Raw genomic sequence first — 21,547 nt, forward strand, 5'->3', positions numbered from 1 at the left:
GGGGCGGTCGGAGGTTCTTGGGGGGGCGGTCGTTGGGGGAGGGGGGTTTGCGTCGAGGGCAGGAGGGCCTGGGATCCCTCCTGCCCGTAATGTAGTGCGGGGTGGGGTTAGGGGGTCGCCGTGGCCAGGAGGGTTTGGGCTCCCTTCTGGCCCGATATTGTCGGGAAGTCGGCGGTCCTTCGGTGGGGGTGCGAGTGGTCCTGCCGGGGGGGGGATGTATCGGACGTCGGGGAGTCGGCCGGGCAAGAGGGCTTGGGCTCCCTCTTGCTCCGATCGTGGATGCGGGTGCGAGTGGGAGCGCGTGCGAGCGGTCGTTCGGGGTGGGGGTGCGAGCGGTCCTGCTGGGGGGGTGAATCGGGCGTCGGGCGGGGTGGGAACTATGTTTAAAAACTTTTGTATACCGCGCTCAGGCATATAACGCACGAGGGGTATGCGCGGTAGGTAAAAACGCGTATAACGCGCGCGTTATATCCGCGAAAATACGGTATACAAGGTTTGAATCATTTGTATGAATCCGGATCCAATACCAAACCAATCCATTGCTTGATACATAAAGGTCCATTCCACACAATCAAAGGCCTTCTCTGTATCCAAAGATACAGAGAAGGCCGGATCTTCCATGACTTTTGTTAAATTGAACATATGAAAAGCCAGTCTGGTGTTGTTTGATGAATGTCTTTGAGTAATGAACCCCGTTTGGTGCCTACCGATAATATAAGGGAGAGCCTTGGCCAAGTGTAAAGCCAATAACAGCCAGAAGTTTTCCATCTACAATAATCAAAGAAATAGGCCTGTAATTTGAAAGCAATGTAGGATCTTTATTTGGTTTTGACAAAACAATAGTTAAAGATTCTGCCATAGTACCTGTAATACAACCTTTAGTTAGTTGAGTCTGATATAAATTTAAAAGATGAGGTAATAGGGTAATTTGGAATGATTTACAAAACTCTACAGTGAAACCATCACCAGCACCACCATCCAACTCTAAGGGACTTCAACGCTGTTTGAAGTTCTTTCATTAATATAGGCGCCTCAAGAGTTCCACTTATAAGCTCGGGAATTTTTGGTCCCTTAATTAACTTTTAAAACTCTAAACCTTCAAGTTCTTTATTTGAATAAAGCTTAGAAGAATATAAAGCTTTATAATATATCAAATTGTTTTAAAATATTTCCGATTTGAGAATGAGTTTCCCCCTTCTCATCTGTAATAGCAACAATCTTTACTTTTCTTTTTTTGCTTTTAGACAATTAGCCAATAATCTTCCCACTTTATTTGAGTTTCCATAATACAGAGCTTGTTGGGAAAACAAATCTTTTCTAGCCAGTTGTGAGGAAATCTCATTGTTCTTATATTTAGCTTTCAAAAGGGCTTGTAAAGTAGTTTGTTCCCATCTCGAGGCCAATTGTGACTCCAAATCCTTTATATTTTGTTCCAAATCAGAAAATTCCATTTTAAGTTGTTTCCTAATGCGTGCTGAATATGAAAGAATTTGCCCTCGCATAGTGCCTTTGAAAGCATCCCAGAATGTTTCCAAAGAGATTTCCTCTCAGGTATTAAGTTGAAAATATTCATTCATTTTCAAATGAAATTCTTCAATAAAATTTGAATCTGCAAGCATGATCTGGTAAAATAATTGGATCTATGCTGGCTTTTGTCACCTGTCGAATTAATGAATCTGAAATAAAAATATAATCTATTCTTGAAAATGATTTATGTATGAGGGAGCAAAATGAAAATTCTCGAGCATTAAAATGAAGAATCCACCAAATATCCTTTAAGCCACAAGATTGTACTAAATTATCCAACTCCATTGATTTCATCAACTGACTCGGTTGTTTATCTAACAATGGATCCATGACAGCATTAAAGTACCCTGCTACTATTAAACTAGAAGTAGCCAGTGGCAGAATCAACTGTTGAAGAGTTTTGAAAAATTCAGCTTGATTTGAATTAGGGGCATAGACATTGAAAAGCTTCAGAATATCTTTTCTAGAGCTCATGTCCACTTGAATCCATCTTCCCAAAGGGTCTGCGTTAATTGCACCAACTGTAACTGGACATTTTTTATGTGCTAGGATAGCCATCCCAGTCTTCTTTCCAACAGCAGGAGCAAAAATACTATGCTTGACCCACCCCCCTACATCTTCGCAAACTCGATAGCAGATAAGCGAGTCTCCTGTAAAAATATGTCTGCTTCCTGTTGTTTAAAAAAAATTAAGAGTTTTTTTTTCCTCTTTATGGGATTATTGAGCTTGTTGACATTTAAGGAAAACAATTTTAAATTCATTGAAAAAATTTAACTGAGACCATAGAAAATGAATCAAAGCACATTTAGGCCAATACATATCCAAAAATGACTCAAAAGCATCTTTAGGCCATTACACATCCAAACCCCTTACAACAACCCCCCTGCCCCCCTCCAACCCCCCACGATAACACGACCATATGGAAACACCCATATAGACTAGTGAACAGAAGCTCCCACTAGGCAAAACTATACATTTCCTCACACTACATAATTTAAAAATTTCAGTATTTATTATGAATTAAGATATATAATAAATTAACGAATTGTTCTGTAAATAACTGTATAAATTCAGATTTTTTAATTGCATTATTTTTCAAATAAAAAAGGGGGATTTCAGTCGATAACTACCTCAGCTCAGATCATAGATGCAACTGGGCCTCTTCTCCCTTGAAAAGAGGAGACTGAGAGGGGACATGATCGAAACATTCAAGATAATGAAGGGAATAGACTTAGTAGATAAAGACAGGTTGTTTACCCTCTCCAAGGTAGAGAGAATGAGAGGGAACTCTCTAAAGTTAAAAGGGGACAGATTCCATACAAATGTAAGGAAGTTCTTCTTCACCCAGAGAGTGGTAGAAATCTGGAAAGCTCTTCCGGAGGCTGTTATAGGGGAAAACACCCTTCAGGGATTCAAGACAAAGTTGGACAAGTTCCTGCTTAACCAGAACGTACGCAGGTAAGGCTAGACTCAATTAGGGCACTGGTCTTTGACCTAGGGGCCGCTGCGTGAGTGGACTGGTGGGCACGATGGACCACTGGTCTGACCCAGTAGCGGCAATTCTTGTTTTTATGTTAAAAAAGTAGTTTTTGAGGTAGGCCCAGAGAGGCCTATGGGGGGAGGGGTTTGAAAAGGACCTTTTTCAGTGGGGGTTGTGAGGGGACTTCTTAGGGGTGAAGATGTTCCATGGAAGAGAGGGGTCTGGACTGGGAGTCTAGAAATGAGCCTTCTAGCAGGGTTGAAAGACAGTAAGATTCAACTAGGTACTAGCCCCTTTCAGAAAGGTTCCTTGAGATTATCAAGCTATGTATCAGCAGCCTAATGTTCCCAGGCAGGAAAAACAGCATCAGCTTTTAGATGGTGTTATTTCTCGAGGAATAAAGCAGCCTGTGAAGACGTTAAACACAAGTTGCATTATTTAATTTGTATAATTAGGTATTTTGCATGCATCTGCAAGCTTTGCGCCTCATTTTTATGCAGCCCACACTAATTAACATGTTACAGCAAAATAATGCCTGATTTTTTGCTATAACCCATCCAAAGAGGCACATATTGTGCATTATTCCCTCAACTTAGTCTCCTTAATTTTTTTATCCTCTCTTGTTCTTGCTTGTCACCAAGGCCTTTTAGCATATGCCATATATGCTTGAATTTTATTTGTATGCCACAATGTAGCAAGCATGTTACCATTATCGAACACAAGATGTTTTTGTGATTACAACGTTGCAATATAAGTTTTGATTCATTATATCTGCTTTGCACAACAATGCTGTATCTGCATTGCCATAGGTAACAGAATAGTTATATTTATGCAGATGACATTAATAAACATATTATACACTTCCAATGTTCCACCCAGGGATTGCATCATATCATTAAATATCAGGAAAAGGGGCAAAACCTGTGGTACCCCACAACCTGTTTCCCAACTACTAGATAGACCATTCATTTTAGCCATATATATTGATGATACAAAAAACAAACAAACACTTATCCAGTTTAAATCTTGATCCAGTTTAGTACTTGATAAAAGTAAATTATGATCAACAAGGTCAAAGGCACTAAAGAGATCAAATTGTATTAATATAGCATTCTGACTTCAGCTTAGCAATGAGTTGCCTTTAGCCACTAGAACAAAGCAAGCTCAGTACTAAAACCAGTTCTGAACCCTGATTGAATTGCTGCAAGATCTTCTTGAACGCCAAACTGTTGTAATTTCTGAAATGCTGCATCTCAAACAAAATATTAAAATTTGACATATTGTTGATGATTTTATCTTACACATTAAACCTCAGATCACAAGCACATACACTTTTGGCTTCAAGCAGCAATTCTTGCTAAGAATAAGGTATTTACTTCCGTTGGTTGGTAGTTTTTTTTTTTGCTTTTGTGAAAATAATCGCATCAAAAATCTTCTGATTAAAAAGAAATTCTACCCACTTAAATAATTACCTCCACATTGACCTATTAATCTGGAAAGGTGGAACCCCTGGTATAGCTAATAGCAATTTGTTACACTTTTCTAAGACTGATTCCTTTAAAACAGTGTCCCGCAAACCTTTTGAAGCCGTGGCACGCTAAACTGGGGCTACGGATGGAAGGGCATCCAGAAATGCGTGGATGTCGATGGAATGTTGCACACATGCGCGATATCATCACGTCGACATCCGTACATGCACGGAGGCTCTCCAGACAGGGCCCGGAGCCTACTATTACTACACCAGTGGGGGGGGGAGGGCTCCTGGAGGAGGAGAGGTGCCGAAACCAGGGCATACCTCTCGCCGCAGCACCCAGAATCTCGCCACAGCACACAGTTTGTGATACACTGCTTTAGAAACTTAAGTTGCTGTACCTCTAAGACAGGGGTGACAAAAGTCCCTCCTTGAGGGCCGCAATCCAATCGGGTTTTCAGGATTTCCCCAATGAATATGCGTGAGATCTATTAGCATACAATGCAAGCAGTGCATGCAAATAGATCTCATGCATATTCATTGGGGGGAATCCTGAAAACCCAACTGGATTGCAGCCCTCGAGGAGGGACTTTGACACCCCGGCCTAAGAAAACAAATGACTTTTCCTTTGAAGACATTTCTTAGAGAGAGTCTTGGGATTTGATTAAATCAGGCTACTCTGCTTTTCTCATTTGCCTCTGAGAAAGATAAACTTTTTTTATTTTGAAAATGTGTTTCTATAGTAAAGAACTTCCCCTTTGTGGTTTACAACTACAGTGTATTCCTGATTATTGAGCAAGCAACTCAGATGAAGAGGAAGTAATTTTCTTGCCCTTAAATCTCAGGTACTAGCTATAGGGATGTTGTTTTTCTGAAGTTCCTCTGCAAATGTCTTGTGACATATAAACATGAAAAGTACTTATTAATGAAACTGAAACCTTATCACACTTTATATAGAGCTATATGTTCACCGCTTAGTATATAGCGGCCACATATGTAAGACATTTTTATATGGACCTTCAGAGTGCAGCCAGGCATTTCATGCTACTGGCTGCTAAAGTCTTCATCAGTCCAAGCATTTATTGAAACTTTTTATTTCATAGTTTATTAGCTTCAATTTTTTTCTTTTATTTTTTAACTTATTTTCTTACTTTATCCATAAAATTAGTGTAAACCACTTAGCTTATAGTGGATTCTCAAATTTTATCTATGCTACTCTGTTTTGAACTTTTTCACTACTCTGTTTTGAAACTTTGACAGTAAGAGATGTTGAGTGAATGAAGTGTGTTTTGTTTTTTCAGTTCCCCACAACCCCGAAGAAAGTTTCTTTTGAAACATGCATGTCGGGAGAGGTGGCATAGATGAAATTTGAGAATCCACTATAAGCTAAGTGACAGATAGATAAGGGTGCTGGATGAAAAAAAGCACCCACTCTTACAGACTCCTAAGTAGGCTACTGAGAGCACCACTAGCTGAGAATATAGGGACTAACCAATTGAGACAGAGTTGGGGGCGTCCTCTTAAACTAAGCCTTGCAAGTTAAAACCAGAATCAAACAAAATTGAAAAATTGAACTGGCAACCAATAGAAATGATAATAAAGAAACATCTCATGGTCAAAGCAATGCTTATGAGCCAAAAGACAAAATTGTGGTATTCTGCAACAACTGCAACTTTTTAAAATTGGACTTCACTATACTTGTTGCTAACAGATAAATTGGGACAACAACAAACAGTATCTTCACACAAAAATGATCAAAAAATGTTATATTATTGTGGCCCCTGAGGGGCACTTTAAACCCTGCATGCAGCCAACATACGAGGGAGAAAAATAAAGCTTCAAATTGAAGTAGCAGTGCATAGACCAAAAGGCACAATTTAAACTACTATGATTACTATTAGAGAATGACACGGTGACAAAATTCATCACCGTTCCCGTCCCCGTGGATAACCGCGGGAAACCATCTTCATGTCATTCTTTAAGGAGAGAGGGAAGAATCAGAGTATAATTGTGCACAACCACTGACCCGCAAGCTTTGCTTTGAAGAATGCTGGTGTAGAAGGACCGAGGTTGAGATAGACACTAAAGAATGACAGTCTCTGGTATCCAGAGCAGATATTGTGATGTCACAATGCCTCATTCCACCAGTGCCTAAGAGCCAATCACATCAGTGATGTCACAATGGCTTCATTATCCTTGGCTCACATAAGAATGGCCACAACCACTGACCCTCAAGCTTTGCTTTGAAGAATGCTGGTGTAGAAGGACTGAGGTTGAAACAGATATTAGAAAATGACATGGGATTATTTCCCGCGGTTATCCGCGGGGACGGGAACGGTGATGAATTTTGTCACCGTGTCATTCTCTAATTACTATCACAGGCCAAAAAAAACCTCCCTCACATACAGCTTAGGTTTACAAACGAGAACATGTTGCATATGTTGGGTGCATGCTGGGTTTAAAGTGGCCACGATAATACATTTTTTGATTATTTTTGTGAGAGGACTTCGCTGCACTTGCCATATAAAGCTATCATAATCAAACTGTGACATATACAATGCATGTATCAAAGTAACACTAACAAACATATTCTCTGGATTGTATAGTTTACGAAGTGCAGTATAGCCCCTTCTTACCAACATAGTATTACATTACATTAGTGATTTTTATTCCGCTTGTACCTTGCGGTTCAAAGCGGATTACATAAGAAGAGAACTGGACATTTCCAGGATGGTACATGACAATAGAGAATACAGTTTGAGGATAGAGACTTAATAACAGAATGATAGTAAAGACTTAATAACATCGGAAGATGTTTTGGACGGCAGTGTTTTGGTTTCTTGGGGGATGGGGTGAGGGAGGTTAGGTAGATTGTATATGCTTTTTGAACAGCAGTGTTTTGATTTCTTTACGGAATGTCTTGAGGTCTGATGTTGTGGTTAACAATCTGGTGATGGAAGGTTCGAGTTTTGCAGCATGTGTTGCCAGGAGGCTATCATAAAGCTTCCTGGTCAGTAAATGAACGCCGACAGTCAATTAGCACCCCTAAATATTTTAGTGTATCCACAATAGGTGGAGCATTAGCCAGGCGATCCTGATGGTTCACATCAAGCTCTGATACTCTGAGCCATGCCAGACGACGCATGGCAACAGACATGGCCGTGGCTCTGGAGGTCAATTCGAATGTATCATAAATTGAACGGACCAGGAACTTCCGAAGCTGGAGAAGAGAGGAAGAACATTGGCGAAAAGCAGATCTCTTGCGGTCAGGGAGGTACTTCTCAAAAGCAGAGAGATCTTGAATAAGGTGCTTTAGGTAAAAAGAAAAATGAAAAGCATAATTTCCTGATCTATTAGCCAACATAGCATTTTGATATAATCTTTTGTCAAATTTATCCATGGCCTTTCCTTCTTTGCCAAGAGGGACTGAAGCGTATACACTAGCTCCTGCAGACTTCTTAAGTGTGGATTCCACTAAAAGAGACTCATGTGGAAGTTGAGGCTTGTCGAAGCCAGGAATGGGGATGACTTTATACAAGGAGTCCAATTTGCGAGGAGCTCCTGGGATAGTCAGAGGTGTCTCCAGATTTTTATAAAAAGTCTCTCTCAAGATATCGTGGAGGGGCAGTTTGAGAAATTCCCTTGGAGGCTGGTCAAAGTCCAGTGCATCAAGGAACGCTTTGGATTTTTTGGACTCAGCCTCCAAGGGAATAGAAAGAGATTCACACATCTCTTTTAAGAAAGAGGTGAAAGAAGTAGAATCCGGCTTAGAGGAGGGATCTGCGACAGATGGATCCTCTTCACCAAACGAACACTCACCCTCAGAGAGAAGAGGTTCTTCGGAGTCACCCCACAGATCAGGGTCCCTAATTTGGGAACTGCGATCCCGAGACTCCGGTGTGGAGGGTTCAAGGTGCCGGGTTTTGTGTACCAACTTACCCGACCTCAAAGAAGCGGTACCGGGAGATGTTAAAGGCTGTATCGGAGCCGAAGTTTGGACAGCCTGATGCAGAGCTCTCGGTTCCGGTGCCAGAACTGGCATGGAGACCGAGGAAGCAGAATGTACCGGTACCGACAAAGTGGACGCGGACAATAGAGGCTGCTCCACTGTCGGTACCGGTAGCTCAGACTGGACCGGGACTGGAAGGTTCGGTGCCAATAGAGCAGGAAGGAGCTGTTGCAAATGCTCTTTAAGTTGCACCTGTAGGATGGCAGCAATTCGCTTGTCCAGCGAAGGCACCGGTACCGCTTTTTTCTTCTGCGGTACCTGCGGTGCCGCTCGACGCCCCGAGGATGAGGAGCCCGAGGTCAAGGGACTCACCTCAATAGGGGCAGAGCGCTTCCGCGGGCTCCTTGAGGTCGGCAGGACTGGGCTCGCTGCTACAGAGACCGGAGGACGCTCCAGCGGGGAAGGCTTCTTAGCCGGCTTACCTGATGGTTGCGACGCCGGCACGGTGTCACGCGGTGTCGAAGAGGTGGGTGCCGACTGAGACGGGGCCGATGTCAGTGTCGATGCCGCAGAGTCAGACATATCGGCACCAAACAACAATCGTTGCTGAATCTGACGGTTTTTCAAGGTTCGTTTTTTCAATGTGGCACAGTGGGTGCAGGTGGAAGCCCGATGATCTGGACCCAAGCACTGTAAACACCAGTTGTGCGGGTCAGTCAGAGAAATGGGCCGTGCACACCGCTGGCACTTCTTAAACCCGGGTTGGGGGGGCATGAAAGTAAAAACGGCTTCTGCCAAATCGAAGGCCGAGGCCTCGATGGTGTCAACAGGCCCCGCCGGGGCGAACCGAAAAAAGCAAAGTTTTTATTTTTTTGAAAAACAAGAAAGAATAAAAGAAAAAAAGGAAATAGTATTTCCTCACAGGGTTTTCGCGAGCGGGAAGGCGATACAAAATATCTTTTCAACAGCCGTTGAAAAGGACGCGTCTTCTTAGCTCCGCAGAAACTAAGAAACTGGGGACCGCGCGCCTCCGTCGGGCGGGAAGGCACTCGCGAGTGCGCGGTGCGGCCTGCTAGAACTTTCCAAGTTCTTAGAGTGCAATCACTCTAAAATTGTCCGTACCGGGGCTCCGTCGGTGCCGTCACCCATCAGTCAAGAATATGCTGCCTGCTTGTCCTGGGATAAAGCCCCTTCTTACCAACATAGTATCCTGGTCAGTAAATGAACGCCGACAGTCAATTAGCACCCCTAAATATTTTAGTGTATCCACAATAGGTAGAGTCCAGGGGCGTAGCTATAGGCGGGCCTGGGCAGCCCCACCCAGTCTCTCATACGGTGGTACAATGAGCATGTGGGGGGTAATGGCCTGGCACTCGCCCATGCAGCACAGGCCATGGAAGAGCTTACCGAAGTGGCTCAGGCACTACCTCTGGGCTATGCTGCAGTAGCAGTCCCACACCTCCATGCCTACAGGGAAGGGCGACTCCCGCTCACCGCAATCCCAGCTGTGGAGGTGCGGGGCAGACCAGGGCTCAATGGCACACTTGGTGGGGGGTGGGAAAAGAGAGTTGCTGAATGGGCTGCAAGGGGGTGGGGGGCGGAGAGAAAGAGAGAGATGCCCACTTTGGGCTCAGGAACACCCAAAGCTGGTTGTCTGGATACACCACTGATAAGAGTGAAAAAGGCTCACTGAAATACTAGGGCAGTCAAGTAATCAACAGTTCTTTTATACCGTCCCTTAAACAGATCTGCTCTTTTCTCAATGTTGTGAGCAAATGTAATACAGTTTGTGGCTTGATGCGAGTGTGTGTGTGTGTGTGTGGGATTTTATATATATATATATATATATATATATATATATATATATATATATATATATATATATATTCCCTCTGTGCAATATTTTTATTTGAAAATAATTACATTCAAATACAGTGGTACCTTGGATTACGAGCATAATCCGTTCCAGGAGCATGCTCGTAATCCAAAATGCTCGTTTATCAAAGCTTTGATACTTTCCCACCCCATTCCTCCCCCCCCCCCACGAGAACCAGCATTGCTCCCCTGACGAAGACCCCCCCCCTGCGATTGGGCACCCCCCTCCCGCCGCTTCTTACTGTCATCTGGGCACCGACACCGGCATTTCCTGTGCGTTGGTTCTGGTGCCCGAAGATCCGCCTCCTCTTCTTGCTGGGCCTTGAACATCTGCGCATGCTCAAGGCCTGCGAGTTCACGTTCTCTCTGAGATCTCTGAGAATCTCGGAGAGAACATGAACTCGCAGGCCTTGAGCATGCGCAGATGCTCAAGGCCCAGCATGAAAAGGAGGCCGATCTTCGGGCACCTGCACCAAAGCACAGGACATGCCGGTGCCGGTGCCCAGATGACAGTAAGAAGCAACGGGAGGGGGTGCCCAATCACGGCGGGGGGTGGTGCCCAATCGTGGCAGGGGGGTGCCGGATCGCAGGGGGTGCCACTCGCAAATCAAGGCACGCTCGGTTTCCGAGGCGCCGATTTTGCGAATGTTTTGCTCGTCTTGCAAAACACTCGCAAACTGGTGCACTTGTAAACCAAGGTACCACTGTATAATCAAATTACAATTTAAAAAAAGGAAAAACAGATATATCTAAGGATAGTGTCTGGCGGCAAATGTTTAAACATTTTCTAATTGAGCTGAAGAAGTCAAATAGGGACGATCCAAATACAAATCAGAATCTGCTCATTTGTTTTCTTTAAACCATAGACGGTTGTACTCCACTGTACATGCTAACTTGTATCCTCTCTTCTGGTTGAAATTTTCACTTCACTTTCCTAATTACATCTAGTACACATCCTCTATCCAATTCTCTAGTCGCCCAGTCAAAGAATTCAATCAGGTTTGTTTGGCACGATTTACCTTTAGTAAACCCATATTGCCTTGGATCTTGTAACCCATTAGATTCTAGGAAATTCACTGTCCTTTCTTTCAGCAATGCTTCTATTTTTCCATTAACAGAAAATGAGGCTAACCAGCCTATAGTTTCCTGCTTCATCTCTGCGACCACATTTGTGAAGAGGGACCACATCTGCTCTTCTCTAGTCCCACAGAACTTCTCCCGTCTCCAAGGATTTACTGAACAGATCTTTAAGAGGGCCCGCCAGAACCTCTCTGAGCTCTCTCAGTTTCCTGGGATCGATCCCATCCAGTCCCATTGCTTTGTCCACCTTTAATTTTTCTAGTTGTTCATAAACACTTTCCTCTGTGAACGATGTGCTATCCACTCCCTTCTCATGTGTAACTTTGCCAGCCACTTGCGGTCCTTCTCCAGGGTTTTCTTCTGTGAATACAGAACATAAGTACTTGTTTAGCAAATTTGCTTTTTCCTCATCACTCTCAGTTTCGCAATTCCATTTTTTGTTTTCCTCCTTTTACTAATATACCTAAAAAAAATTTTGTGTCCCCTTTTTACCTTTCTAGCTATTTGCTCTTCTGCCTGCACTTTTGCCATACATAATCTCTCTTGGCTTCCTTCAATTTCATCTGGTAGTCCTTTCTGTATTCCTCCTCCTCTTGTATTTTTTTTATATTTTAGGAATGCCAACTCTTTTGCCTTTATTTTCTCCACCATTAGTTTAGAGAGCCATTATCGGTTTCCTTTTTCTCTTGTTTTTGTTTATTTTCCTTACATAAAGGTCTGTGGCCTTTTTTATTGCTCCTTTCATCTTGGACCACTGTTTTTCCACTTCTCTTATGCCTTCCCATCCTATCAGCTTTTTCTTCAGGTATTTCCCCAGTTTTCTAGTCCACATGGTTGAAATCCAGACTTTGAGCTTGTGTGGCCACCCTCCACTTTAGCTGTTATATCAAACCAAACCGTTTGATGATCACTACTTCCCAGGTGGGCACCCACTCAGACATCAGAGACACTCTTTCCATTTGTGAGGACCAGATCCAGTATTGCTTTTTCTCTCATGGGTTCTGTCACCATTTGTCTGTGCAGAACCCCTTGAAAGGCATCCATGATTTCTCTACTTCTTCCCGACTCTGCTAATGGAACTGCCCAGTCTGCATCTAGCAGGTTAAAGTCACCCAACAACCTCACCTCCCCTTTCTTTCCCAACTTTTGTGTATCTGCCACTAGATCTTTATCAGTTTACTGTGATTGCGCTGGAAAGTCTGTAGACAACACCCACATAGTTAGAAGATCAATCTTCTCTTTTCAGAGTGATCCATATCGCTTCTCCCTTTCCCCAGGTCCCCTGCATTTCAGTCACTGGGATAGTGGTCTTTACATAGAGAGCTACTCTTCCACCTTTTTGCTCATCTCTGTCTGTCCTAAAAAGATTATAGTCCGGTATGTTTGCATCCCATCCATGGGAATCACTGAACCATGTCCCTGTGATAGCAACAATATCCAAGTCTGTCCCCAACATCAGGGCTTGCAGATCATGAACTTTGTGGTCATTGATTTCCAGCTACCTGAAGGCATTTTTAATGATTTTATGTGGCATTTTAATGAATTTACGTGGGATATATAAAAGCGGCAAAGAGAAATTAATTATTAATCATATGTCAAATGCACAATATAAAAAATTTACTATCAAAACCTAAAACCTAGAAAAGTCAGACAGAATTATACATCAAAAAGGTCAGTATCACAAAAGCCACAAAGGCAAAATAAGACTCAAAATGTTATTTTTCATCAACTTTCTCAAATATTGCCCATCTTACGTTTTAAAACTAACAAAGCTCAACAAAACAAAAAAACTATAAACAGTCTACATCTCAACCTTAATTTTAAAGGCATTAATAAAAAAAGCTTTTAATTCTTTTTTGAACCTTAAGTAGAAGTCTGATTCCCAAGGTCATCTAGAATCAACTGGCACAGAATATATTAACAACCAGGTCAATGCTCCCAGGGGTGGTATTTTAAAGGGCCAGTGTAATCTGTCAAAATGTCCTCTCCCACCTATTCTACTCGCTAGAACCAAAGGCCTAATACGAGGACATGTACTCTCCTACCTCCCTCAAACCACCTGTCCAAAAATTAAAAACAACCCGGAAAAGGTTTTAAAAATCTATCCCCTCCTGCCATCCATAAGGGCATCTCTACATTCCTGTTGTCAGCTGATGGAGCAGGTGTAATTAGTAATCACTCTTGCCCCAAGAAGAATGAGAGAAACCAAGATTCAATCCTAGTGATGCTCCAGACATCACAGGTACAAATTTAGGATTAGAGATTTCCTAAAGTGTATTGCTGGCTTAAGGCATGCTAATGCAATTCATGTGCATTAAAAAAAACAAAAACCCTAATGTAAATAACATGTACTGGTATGTTAGCAAAATAGCATTTAAAAAAAATTAAGCTTAGCCCTCAGAGGCACATTTATTTAGCTGCAGTAAGGGGGAGAGTGTGGCGCAGTGGTTAAAGCTACAGCCTCAGCACCCAGAGGTTCTGAGTTCAAACCCACACTGCTCCTTGTGACCCTGGGCAAGTCACTTAATCCCCCCATTGTCCCAGGTACATTAGATAGATTGTGAGCCCACCAGAACAGACAGGGAAACTGTTCTGAGCTCCGCTGGGAGAACGGTATAGAAAATTGAATGAATAAATAAATAAAATAGTTGGCCTGCATGCTATTTTATTGCAGAAAAATTACCACACCGATAGGAACACAATCTCTTATTTAGTACCCTGACTTCTCTGACTCAAGGACTAGGCAAGCTCCGTTTTTTAAAAATGGTGCCACTGGGGAAAGAAATCAGCAAGTGGATTGAAATCTGAAAATACTAACTCATCACATTTAGGGGGGCTAGACCCCTGCCTAGTATAGCTGCAAATAGCTCTTTCATAATTGATAAAGTGACCCCTGAAAATATTTAGTCTTAGTTTTGCACAACACTGGTTTTCCTCCTGCTATTTACTTCTAAAACTAAACTAAACTAAACCTTAGGTTTGTATACCGCATCATCTCTACATTCGCAAAGCTCGACACGGTTAACAGGAGTTAGGGTAGAAAGGAACTCCAGAGGAGGGAAGGATGAAGAGGAAATTTAGAGGACTAGAAGATCAGAGAGGGAGGAAGAGTTACATTTTTGAGAATAACCAGGTTTTCAGATGTTTACGGAAGAGTTGGAGGGAGCTCAGATTCCTAAGAGGAGAGGTAAGATTGTTCCAGAGCTCAGTGATTCTAAAAGGGAGGGAGGAACCTAGTTTTCCTACAAGGGAGATGCCTTTTAGAGAGGGAAAGGAGAGTTTCAGTTTTTGGGTGGATCTGGTGGAATTGGGGTTAGAGGAATTCCAAGAAAGAGGAATAAAGGGGGGGAGGATGCCGTGTAGGATCTTGAAAGTAAGGCAGGCACATTTGAAGTGGACTCTGGAGATTATCGGAAGCCAGTGGAGCTTGGACAAAAGCGGTGAGACGTGGTTGAATTTGTTTTTTGCGAAGATAAGCTTAGCAGCGGCATTCTGAATCCGCTGGAGTCTTTGAAGGTTTTTCTTTGTTAGGCTTAGGAAGATAGAGTTGCAATAGTCCAGTCTGGAAAGGATGGTGGATTGGACAAGGACGGCAAAGTGTTTTTGATGGAAACAGGTTCTCACTTTCCTCAGTCTTTACAGGCAAGACAGCAAAGTAATCAAAAATTATAAGAATGAAAAACAAAGAGCGGAACTGATGAACAAATGGGAGGGGCTCACCACATTACCAAGCCATGCAATTACTTTCCTTAGGCTGGAACATGCAAAAACAAACACAAGAGAACTGAAATCTGAAAACAGAACCTTCACCACATGACAGGTTTCCAAATCTTTTTGGAAATGCAATATTTTAAACATGGTTGCAAAATACAGGAAAACAAATATCTATGACCTCTGATTTTGGTTACCATGTCTTACTGTACTTAAAATAGGGGGGGAGGGGGAATGACCTTAGGTGATCTTTCCAACTCATTTGCCTACATAGGATACCATTGTACAGACCATCTTTTCTATGAAAAGTTCAAAGGGTCCAAAATCAAAATAACCTCTAAAAATATAGTATAATATTTAGATGGCAACTGTAAAAGATGAAGATATCTACCATTTCCAGGATGTAATATTCTTTTATGAATACAACTAAATAGCCCACACAGCTGAAGTACCTCCATACATTGCAGCCCATTTTCAAAGAAAACAAAGACACAGATAACAAAATTACATTTTACTAGTGCTTTAAATTGATCTCAGGAGCTCACTGTAATCGCATGTTTGTATTTACTTTCCACCGAGATGGCCTCTGATTACTTTATAATCCTACAGTAGAACATGTATTGTAACACCATTACAGAACCGCTCTGAATTGACCCCCCCAGTAGTGGTATAGAAGCTTTCAATAATTTGCCATATTCTGATATCTAACACATATATTGTATATACTCTAGATTTGGGGGCCAAAAAAAGGCTAAAAAATGAGGGTCTCAGTTTATATTTGAGCCTTCCCCCTCTCAGACCCATCACAGGTCTCTCCCCAGGCCTACTTTAAGCCCTGAGGGTCCAGCAGTGAGCCAGGGCAAGAACAATCCTCCTATGCTCCTGCACCATGCGGTCTCAAAATGGCCAACACAAGTTCCCGCAGTGGCTACTGTGTTTATTTGTGTTTTTATGAAGAGATTCACCCAAAGGACAGTGGAACTCCAATTTGAAGCCGTCCCAAAGAACCTCCAAGCCTCAACAGTCTGAGGTGATGGCCTGCCATTCCATCAGGAAGGCCAAGAGTCGCCCTCTAATCTGCAGAGTAGAAGCCAAAGGCCTGACGTCAGAATTGTAAACCATCTAGTTACATTTTTATTGACCGTATATCAAAGAAATAATAAACTTGGAAACTTTGACTGTTTTTCCCACCTACTGTGCTTCATATTGTAATCAGCAGTATGAGTTTACCCAACAGACAACCTATAGATGGCAAAATAAAAGACTCAAATGAGGGATACAGTTCTATATGGAACTCATTCTCCTCTGGGTGCAAAAGGTGAATGGAAAGGAACCACAAGGAGTCCAGCAAGATGCAGAGCCAAGAAGACAGAACAGGTGCAAAATAGAAGTGGGGAGGGACAATGGACCTTCCACCAAACAAAGCCAATGGATGAAACTAAAGCCAGAAGATACTGTTAAAACTGTTTCTTAATGTCCAAGTTGAACAGTCCAAACCTGAAAGGTGAATACCAATTAAGACTCTCACGGCCTCCAACTACATGCATACTTTAACTCGACATTTATGTATCTGTTTATAGTTAAAATTTTATTTTCAACCCCTTTTACTAAACTATCTGCAGAACTGCTTTAACCTTTGAACCTTTCCTTCAAACCGGTTCTATATCCCTGGGTTCTTTCTCCAAACTTGCTCTCAGACAATTGCTGTTGTGGGAAAAAGAGGACAATACATCTTACATTCTTTAATCCTAAAATTATGCAGCTTCAGCACAATTCTTAGATTCACTCCTTGCTTCATCTGGATAGAACATTTGTCATTTTGGTACACTGGGACTTTTTTTTTTTTTGTCATCTTGCTTGTTTAATTGTATTATTAGAATTTGTGGTCAAGAAAAAAAGTGAGTAATCAAGAATGAATGAAGTACATGAGAAAAATTACGGTAAGTGGGTAGTTTCCATTTGAAAACTATCTCTAAGGTTCACAGTCATCAAGTACAAGCAGACTTTCCATCTCCAATTTATGTGGGACATATATTTCTCAGAAAATAACCACTGATTTGCAAATCATGCATATTGTTTCCCGACTCCAGGAATTCCTCATTTCCATCTCGCTAAAAGTGTTCACACTGTGTAAGCCAATGGATAGCTTTAGCTGAACAGAGGGCAACAATTTTCAGATACATCTACCCAGCTACATAGTTCTTTAAGGAACAGAAAAAGAATGTTCTAGTATAAAATGTCTTAATAGTATTTGTTTTAATGGTAAACTTCCTATTCCAGAAAATATTTACCTTTTTAGACTTTTTTCTTAAAGTATATCCTCTGTACCAACCTACAAAAAAATATGAATGATACTGTTAGTTTATAAATAATGTCACATTTCAATAAGTTGCTTACCCTCACTTTTACTAAGCCATGGTACAAGGTTTATTTATTTATTTAATTCATCTATCCCGTTTTCCCCCAGAGAGCTCAGAATAGGTTACAGGTTACACATACATAATGTACAGTTAAACAGGTTACAATTTGCCATAGATTCAGGACAAATTTTACGATACAAGTTGTTATCCTACCTCGAACTAGGGATCTAATACAAATATATATATATAATATACAGTTTACAGGTTAAATTTGCTATAGTTACTGTACAAGATATTTTGACATGTTTTTATCCTAACGCGACACATAACAGGATTTAATACCAATGTACATTTCTATGAAATCTTTTGGTCATGGACAGGGGTTAGGTGAAGAGGTATGTTTTTATTGCTTTCCTAAAGCTGAGGAGTCTTATCTGTAGGGGCTGTCGATGGCAGTGGCTCAGCATGAAGTGGGAGTAGGAATGCTGTTTGGCGGTTTGCAGTTAAAGGGCACGACCAGGGGGTGTTTTGAGGCATATTTCATCCTGGGAGTGGAGGGACCTGTTCGGCACGTACCAAGGGAGCTTGGTCGCTACATAGCCCGGTGCCAAGTGATGCAAGTATTTTAATGCTAGCATCAGGCCCTTGAAGACACGTTTGCCTATGGGCAGCCAGTGAGCCACCAATGGAGACTTGAAGACAGGGTTGTGGGCATGGATCTGTTTTTTTTAGAAGTCTGATTGCCATGTTTTGTACATGCTGGAGACATTGTACGTTCTTCGCCCTGAGACCATTGAATAGCGCATTACAGTAATCCATGCGGGAAAGTAATAAGGCAGAATAGTTGGATGAAGTCGGACTCTAAAAATAAGTTCCTTATTTTTCAGAGTTGTCATAGGTAGTAAAACCAAGAAGATACCACCTGAGAGATATGGTTGGAGAGCAATAGGTTGGAGTCAAGGAGTATTCTTAGGCTGCGTACTTGATCTTTTGCAGTTATGGTAGTCAAGTCCCAGTGCAGCGAGGGATGGACGCGGTTGCAGCGTTCTTTGTAGATCCAAAGGAGTTCTGTTTTGGAGGCATTTAGTTGCAATTTGTTGACGGACATCCTGTTTTTGACTTCCGAGAGGCAGTTTAGGAGTTTTGTGATTTGGGCATCCCAGTTTTCTCCTAGCCGTAGGTATAATTGGATGTCATCTGCAAAGGAGTGGATCTGTATTTGGTATTTGTAGGTTATGTCTAGGACAGGTCTAATATAGAAATTGAATAATAAGGGGGGAGGATAGCAGAGCCCCCTACAGAACACTGTATTTGATCAGTTTTGGTTTTGAAAGCTCATTGTTGAGCAGTATGCTTTAGGATCTTTGGTTTAGGAGGGAGGTGAACTATCGTAATACAGTGTCTTGGATTCCAATTTCAGAGAGCCATGCAACAAGGAAGGGATGGTCAATAGTGTTGAATGCCACGCTAAGATCCAGAAGGATATCATCACTCTTATCCATTAATTTTTAGCAGTCGTCAACAATGTCGAGAAGGATGGTTTCAGTACTGTGAAATTTCCTGAATGGAAGATGGATAGGGTTCCTTGTTCATCGATGAAGGAGTGAAATTGGTTTTAACACTGTTTTTTCCAGGATCTTGAAGATGAAGGGTAGGTTGGAAAAAGGTCTGAAGTTCCTGGGCACGTTAGTGTTGAGCGTGAGTTTTTTCATGATTGGTCTGATGACTGCTGACTTCCAGTTTGCAGGCACTACATCTGTTTGTAGAGAGGTATTGATAAGAGGAAGGATGGAGTCTACAAAGGCATCTTTCTCAGCCAGCAGGAGGCGTGGCAGACAGGGGTCCCGGTTGGAGCCAGAAAGGCGAATAGTGTCTAGTATCTGGGCGATGTCATCATGGGAGAGAGTTTCAAGTAAGATAGGTTCCCAGTTATAGTTTTAATTATCTTGTCAGAGTCAGGGGGGGAGAACATCTGTAGTGTGCCAGAGTCAAGGTGAAACCATATTTTGTCAACTTTATCACGAAGTAGTCTGAGAGCGTCTTGCTATCAAGCTTGGTGTTAAGGCATTGATTGTCCCCTTGCAACGTTGTATATTTTTAGTCAATTAAAAAAAATTTTTTTAATCTATTGGGGGTCTTTAATAGTTGTTGGGAGTAGTATATCTTCCTTAGCTTCTAGGGTGGCTTTGTTTATATTCCTCATGCAGTTTCGGCGTCTGAGGGAGTCCTGCAGAGGAGTAGCGGCGTCAGCGAGGCCGTGGTGATTCCTCCGGGATTGGAGACATCTTTGAGCCCCGAAGTTAGGGCATCGCCCCCGCAACCACAGTTGAGCAGCTCTCCAAGGGGTAAGGGAAACCCGGGTGTCGGGGTCTTGCCTTCCCCTGAGGCAAGTAGTCCATCACAGAGCCTGCTGACAGGAGCTCTCATGGATACGAGCTCCTTTAAAGGGAAACCCGGGTGTCGGGGTCTTGCCTTCCCCTGAGGCAAGTAGTCCATCACAGAGCCTGCTGACAGGAGCTCTCATGGATACGAGCTCCTTTGAAGAAACTGAGGGGAAATCATCTAAGGAGAGGCGAGTTAGCCTTCAGGGACAGCGACAAGTTAATCAACTGGACGGTGAGCACTATGACACTTCTTTACCTTTAATTTCTTTGGAAAAATCCTCAGAAGTAACTCTGGATTCACTATGGGATCTTATGGCCGGACTAGTGAAGACCATAAGTCCCAAACTTCAGTTAATTGAGGGGAAACTGTCTCAACATTCTACTGAACTTAAAGAACTGAAAAATGAAATGACTGCCTCTAATTCCTCTGTTCAAAAGCTTGAACAGGAAATTAAATCATCTAAACAACTACAGGAAACTTTAATGAAAGATAATATAAATCTTAGGAGAAAGATGGAGAATTTGGAAAACAACTCCAGATACAATAACTTAAGATTAATTAACTTTCCTAGGCTACCATTGATACCACCTAGAGAAATGTTTAAAAGATATTTTCTTGAAGTTTTGGGGGCCTCAGAAGATTCATTACCTCCCTTATCACGAGTTTATTATTTACCTAACAAGACTAAATTGCTAAAAAAGTCGTCGGACCAAGGATTATTGGAAGTATCGGAGTTATTGGAAAAATCTGATAAAGAGGCTATAGAACCAAGTACTTTGATTGTAACAGTAGCTCTCTCTATTGATAAAGTTTGGTTGTTAAAACTATACTTTAAAAATAGAAAGAATTTATGGGTTGTAAAGTGCAGATATTTCCTGATTTATCACGAGAGACCCAAAAGCGTCGCCGTGAATTTCTTATGTTGAAGCCAGGTGTTACATCTTTAGGTGCTACTTTTTATCTATGACATCCTTGTAAGTGTATAGTACATCACCGATCAGTCAAATATGTTTTCTTTGAGCCTAATCAGTTGACTTCTTTTTAAGCGCTCTCCCGTTTGGAGGCAGAAAAACCATAAGCTCTAAGATTACTGATTAATCCCAGCAATCAGCCTTCTAGCTAACTTCATATGAAAGAGTGTACATTTGTTCAATTCTTTTTCTTTTGTTTTCGCTAAGAAACCTTGGATCCAATTTGAGGACTTGAGCATTTTAGTTTATACATGATCTAAATGTTATTGGAATGTTTCTTGCTCTATAGAATTGCTAATTTGCTTTCTGTACAAGTTAATTCTTGATTACATGATTTAAAAATCAATAAATATATTTAACATATATTCCTCATGCAGTTCCTTCCATTTGGACCCGTCACTGTTAAGCCTTGATTTATACCATTTCCTTTCCACTTTCCTCAGTTCTCTTTTCTTAGTTTTTAGGTCATCAGTAAACCAGGGGTAGGAGTATTTGCGGGGATAACATTTTATCTCTCCGAGTGTTGGAGCAGCGTCAGAGCATTTACCGCTCTGGGAAATCAGAGAAATCAGAGAATGACACGATGACAAAATTCATCACGTTCCCATCCCCGCGGATAACCGCAGGAAATAATCCCATGTCATTTTCTAGTGTCTATTTCAACCTCAGTCCTTCTACACCAGCATTCTTCAAAGCAAAGCTTGCGGGTCAGTGGTTGTGGCCATTCATACTCTGATT

The 21,547-nt window shown here is 41.9% G+C and overlaps 1 protein-coding gene across 2 annotated transcripts in view; it reads right to left on the reverse strand.

The window, feature by feature from the left end:
• DOCK1 (dedicator of cytokinesis 1) overlaps positions 1-21,547 on the reverse strand; it is a 926,077-nt gene that overhangs the window by 805,776 nt on the left and 98,754 nt on the right. For both annotated transcript variants that reach the window (XM_033940914.1, XM_033940915.1), the window contains exon 3: positions 17,385-17,425. In XM_033940914.1, coding sequence (XP_033796805.1) covers positions 17,385-17,425 — 41 coding nt within the window. The remainder of the gene's footprint in view (positions 1-17,384; positions 17,426-21,547) is intronic.

The sequence above is a fragment of the Geotrypetes seraphini genome, chromosome 4 (assembly GCF_902459505.1).
Source record: "Geotrypetes seraphini chromosome 4, aGeoSer1.1, whole genome shotgun sequence".
NCBI lineage: Eukaryota > Metazoa > Chordata > Amphibia > Gymnophiona > Dermophiidae > Geotrypetes > Geotrypetes seraphini.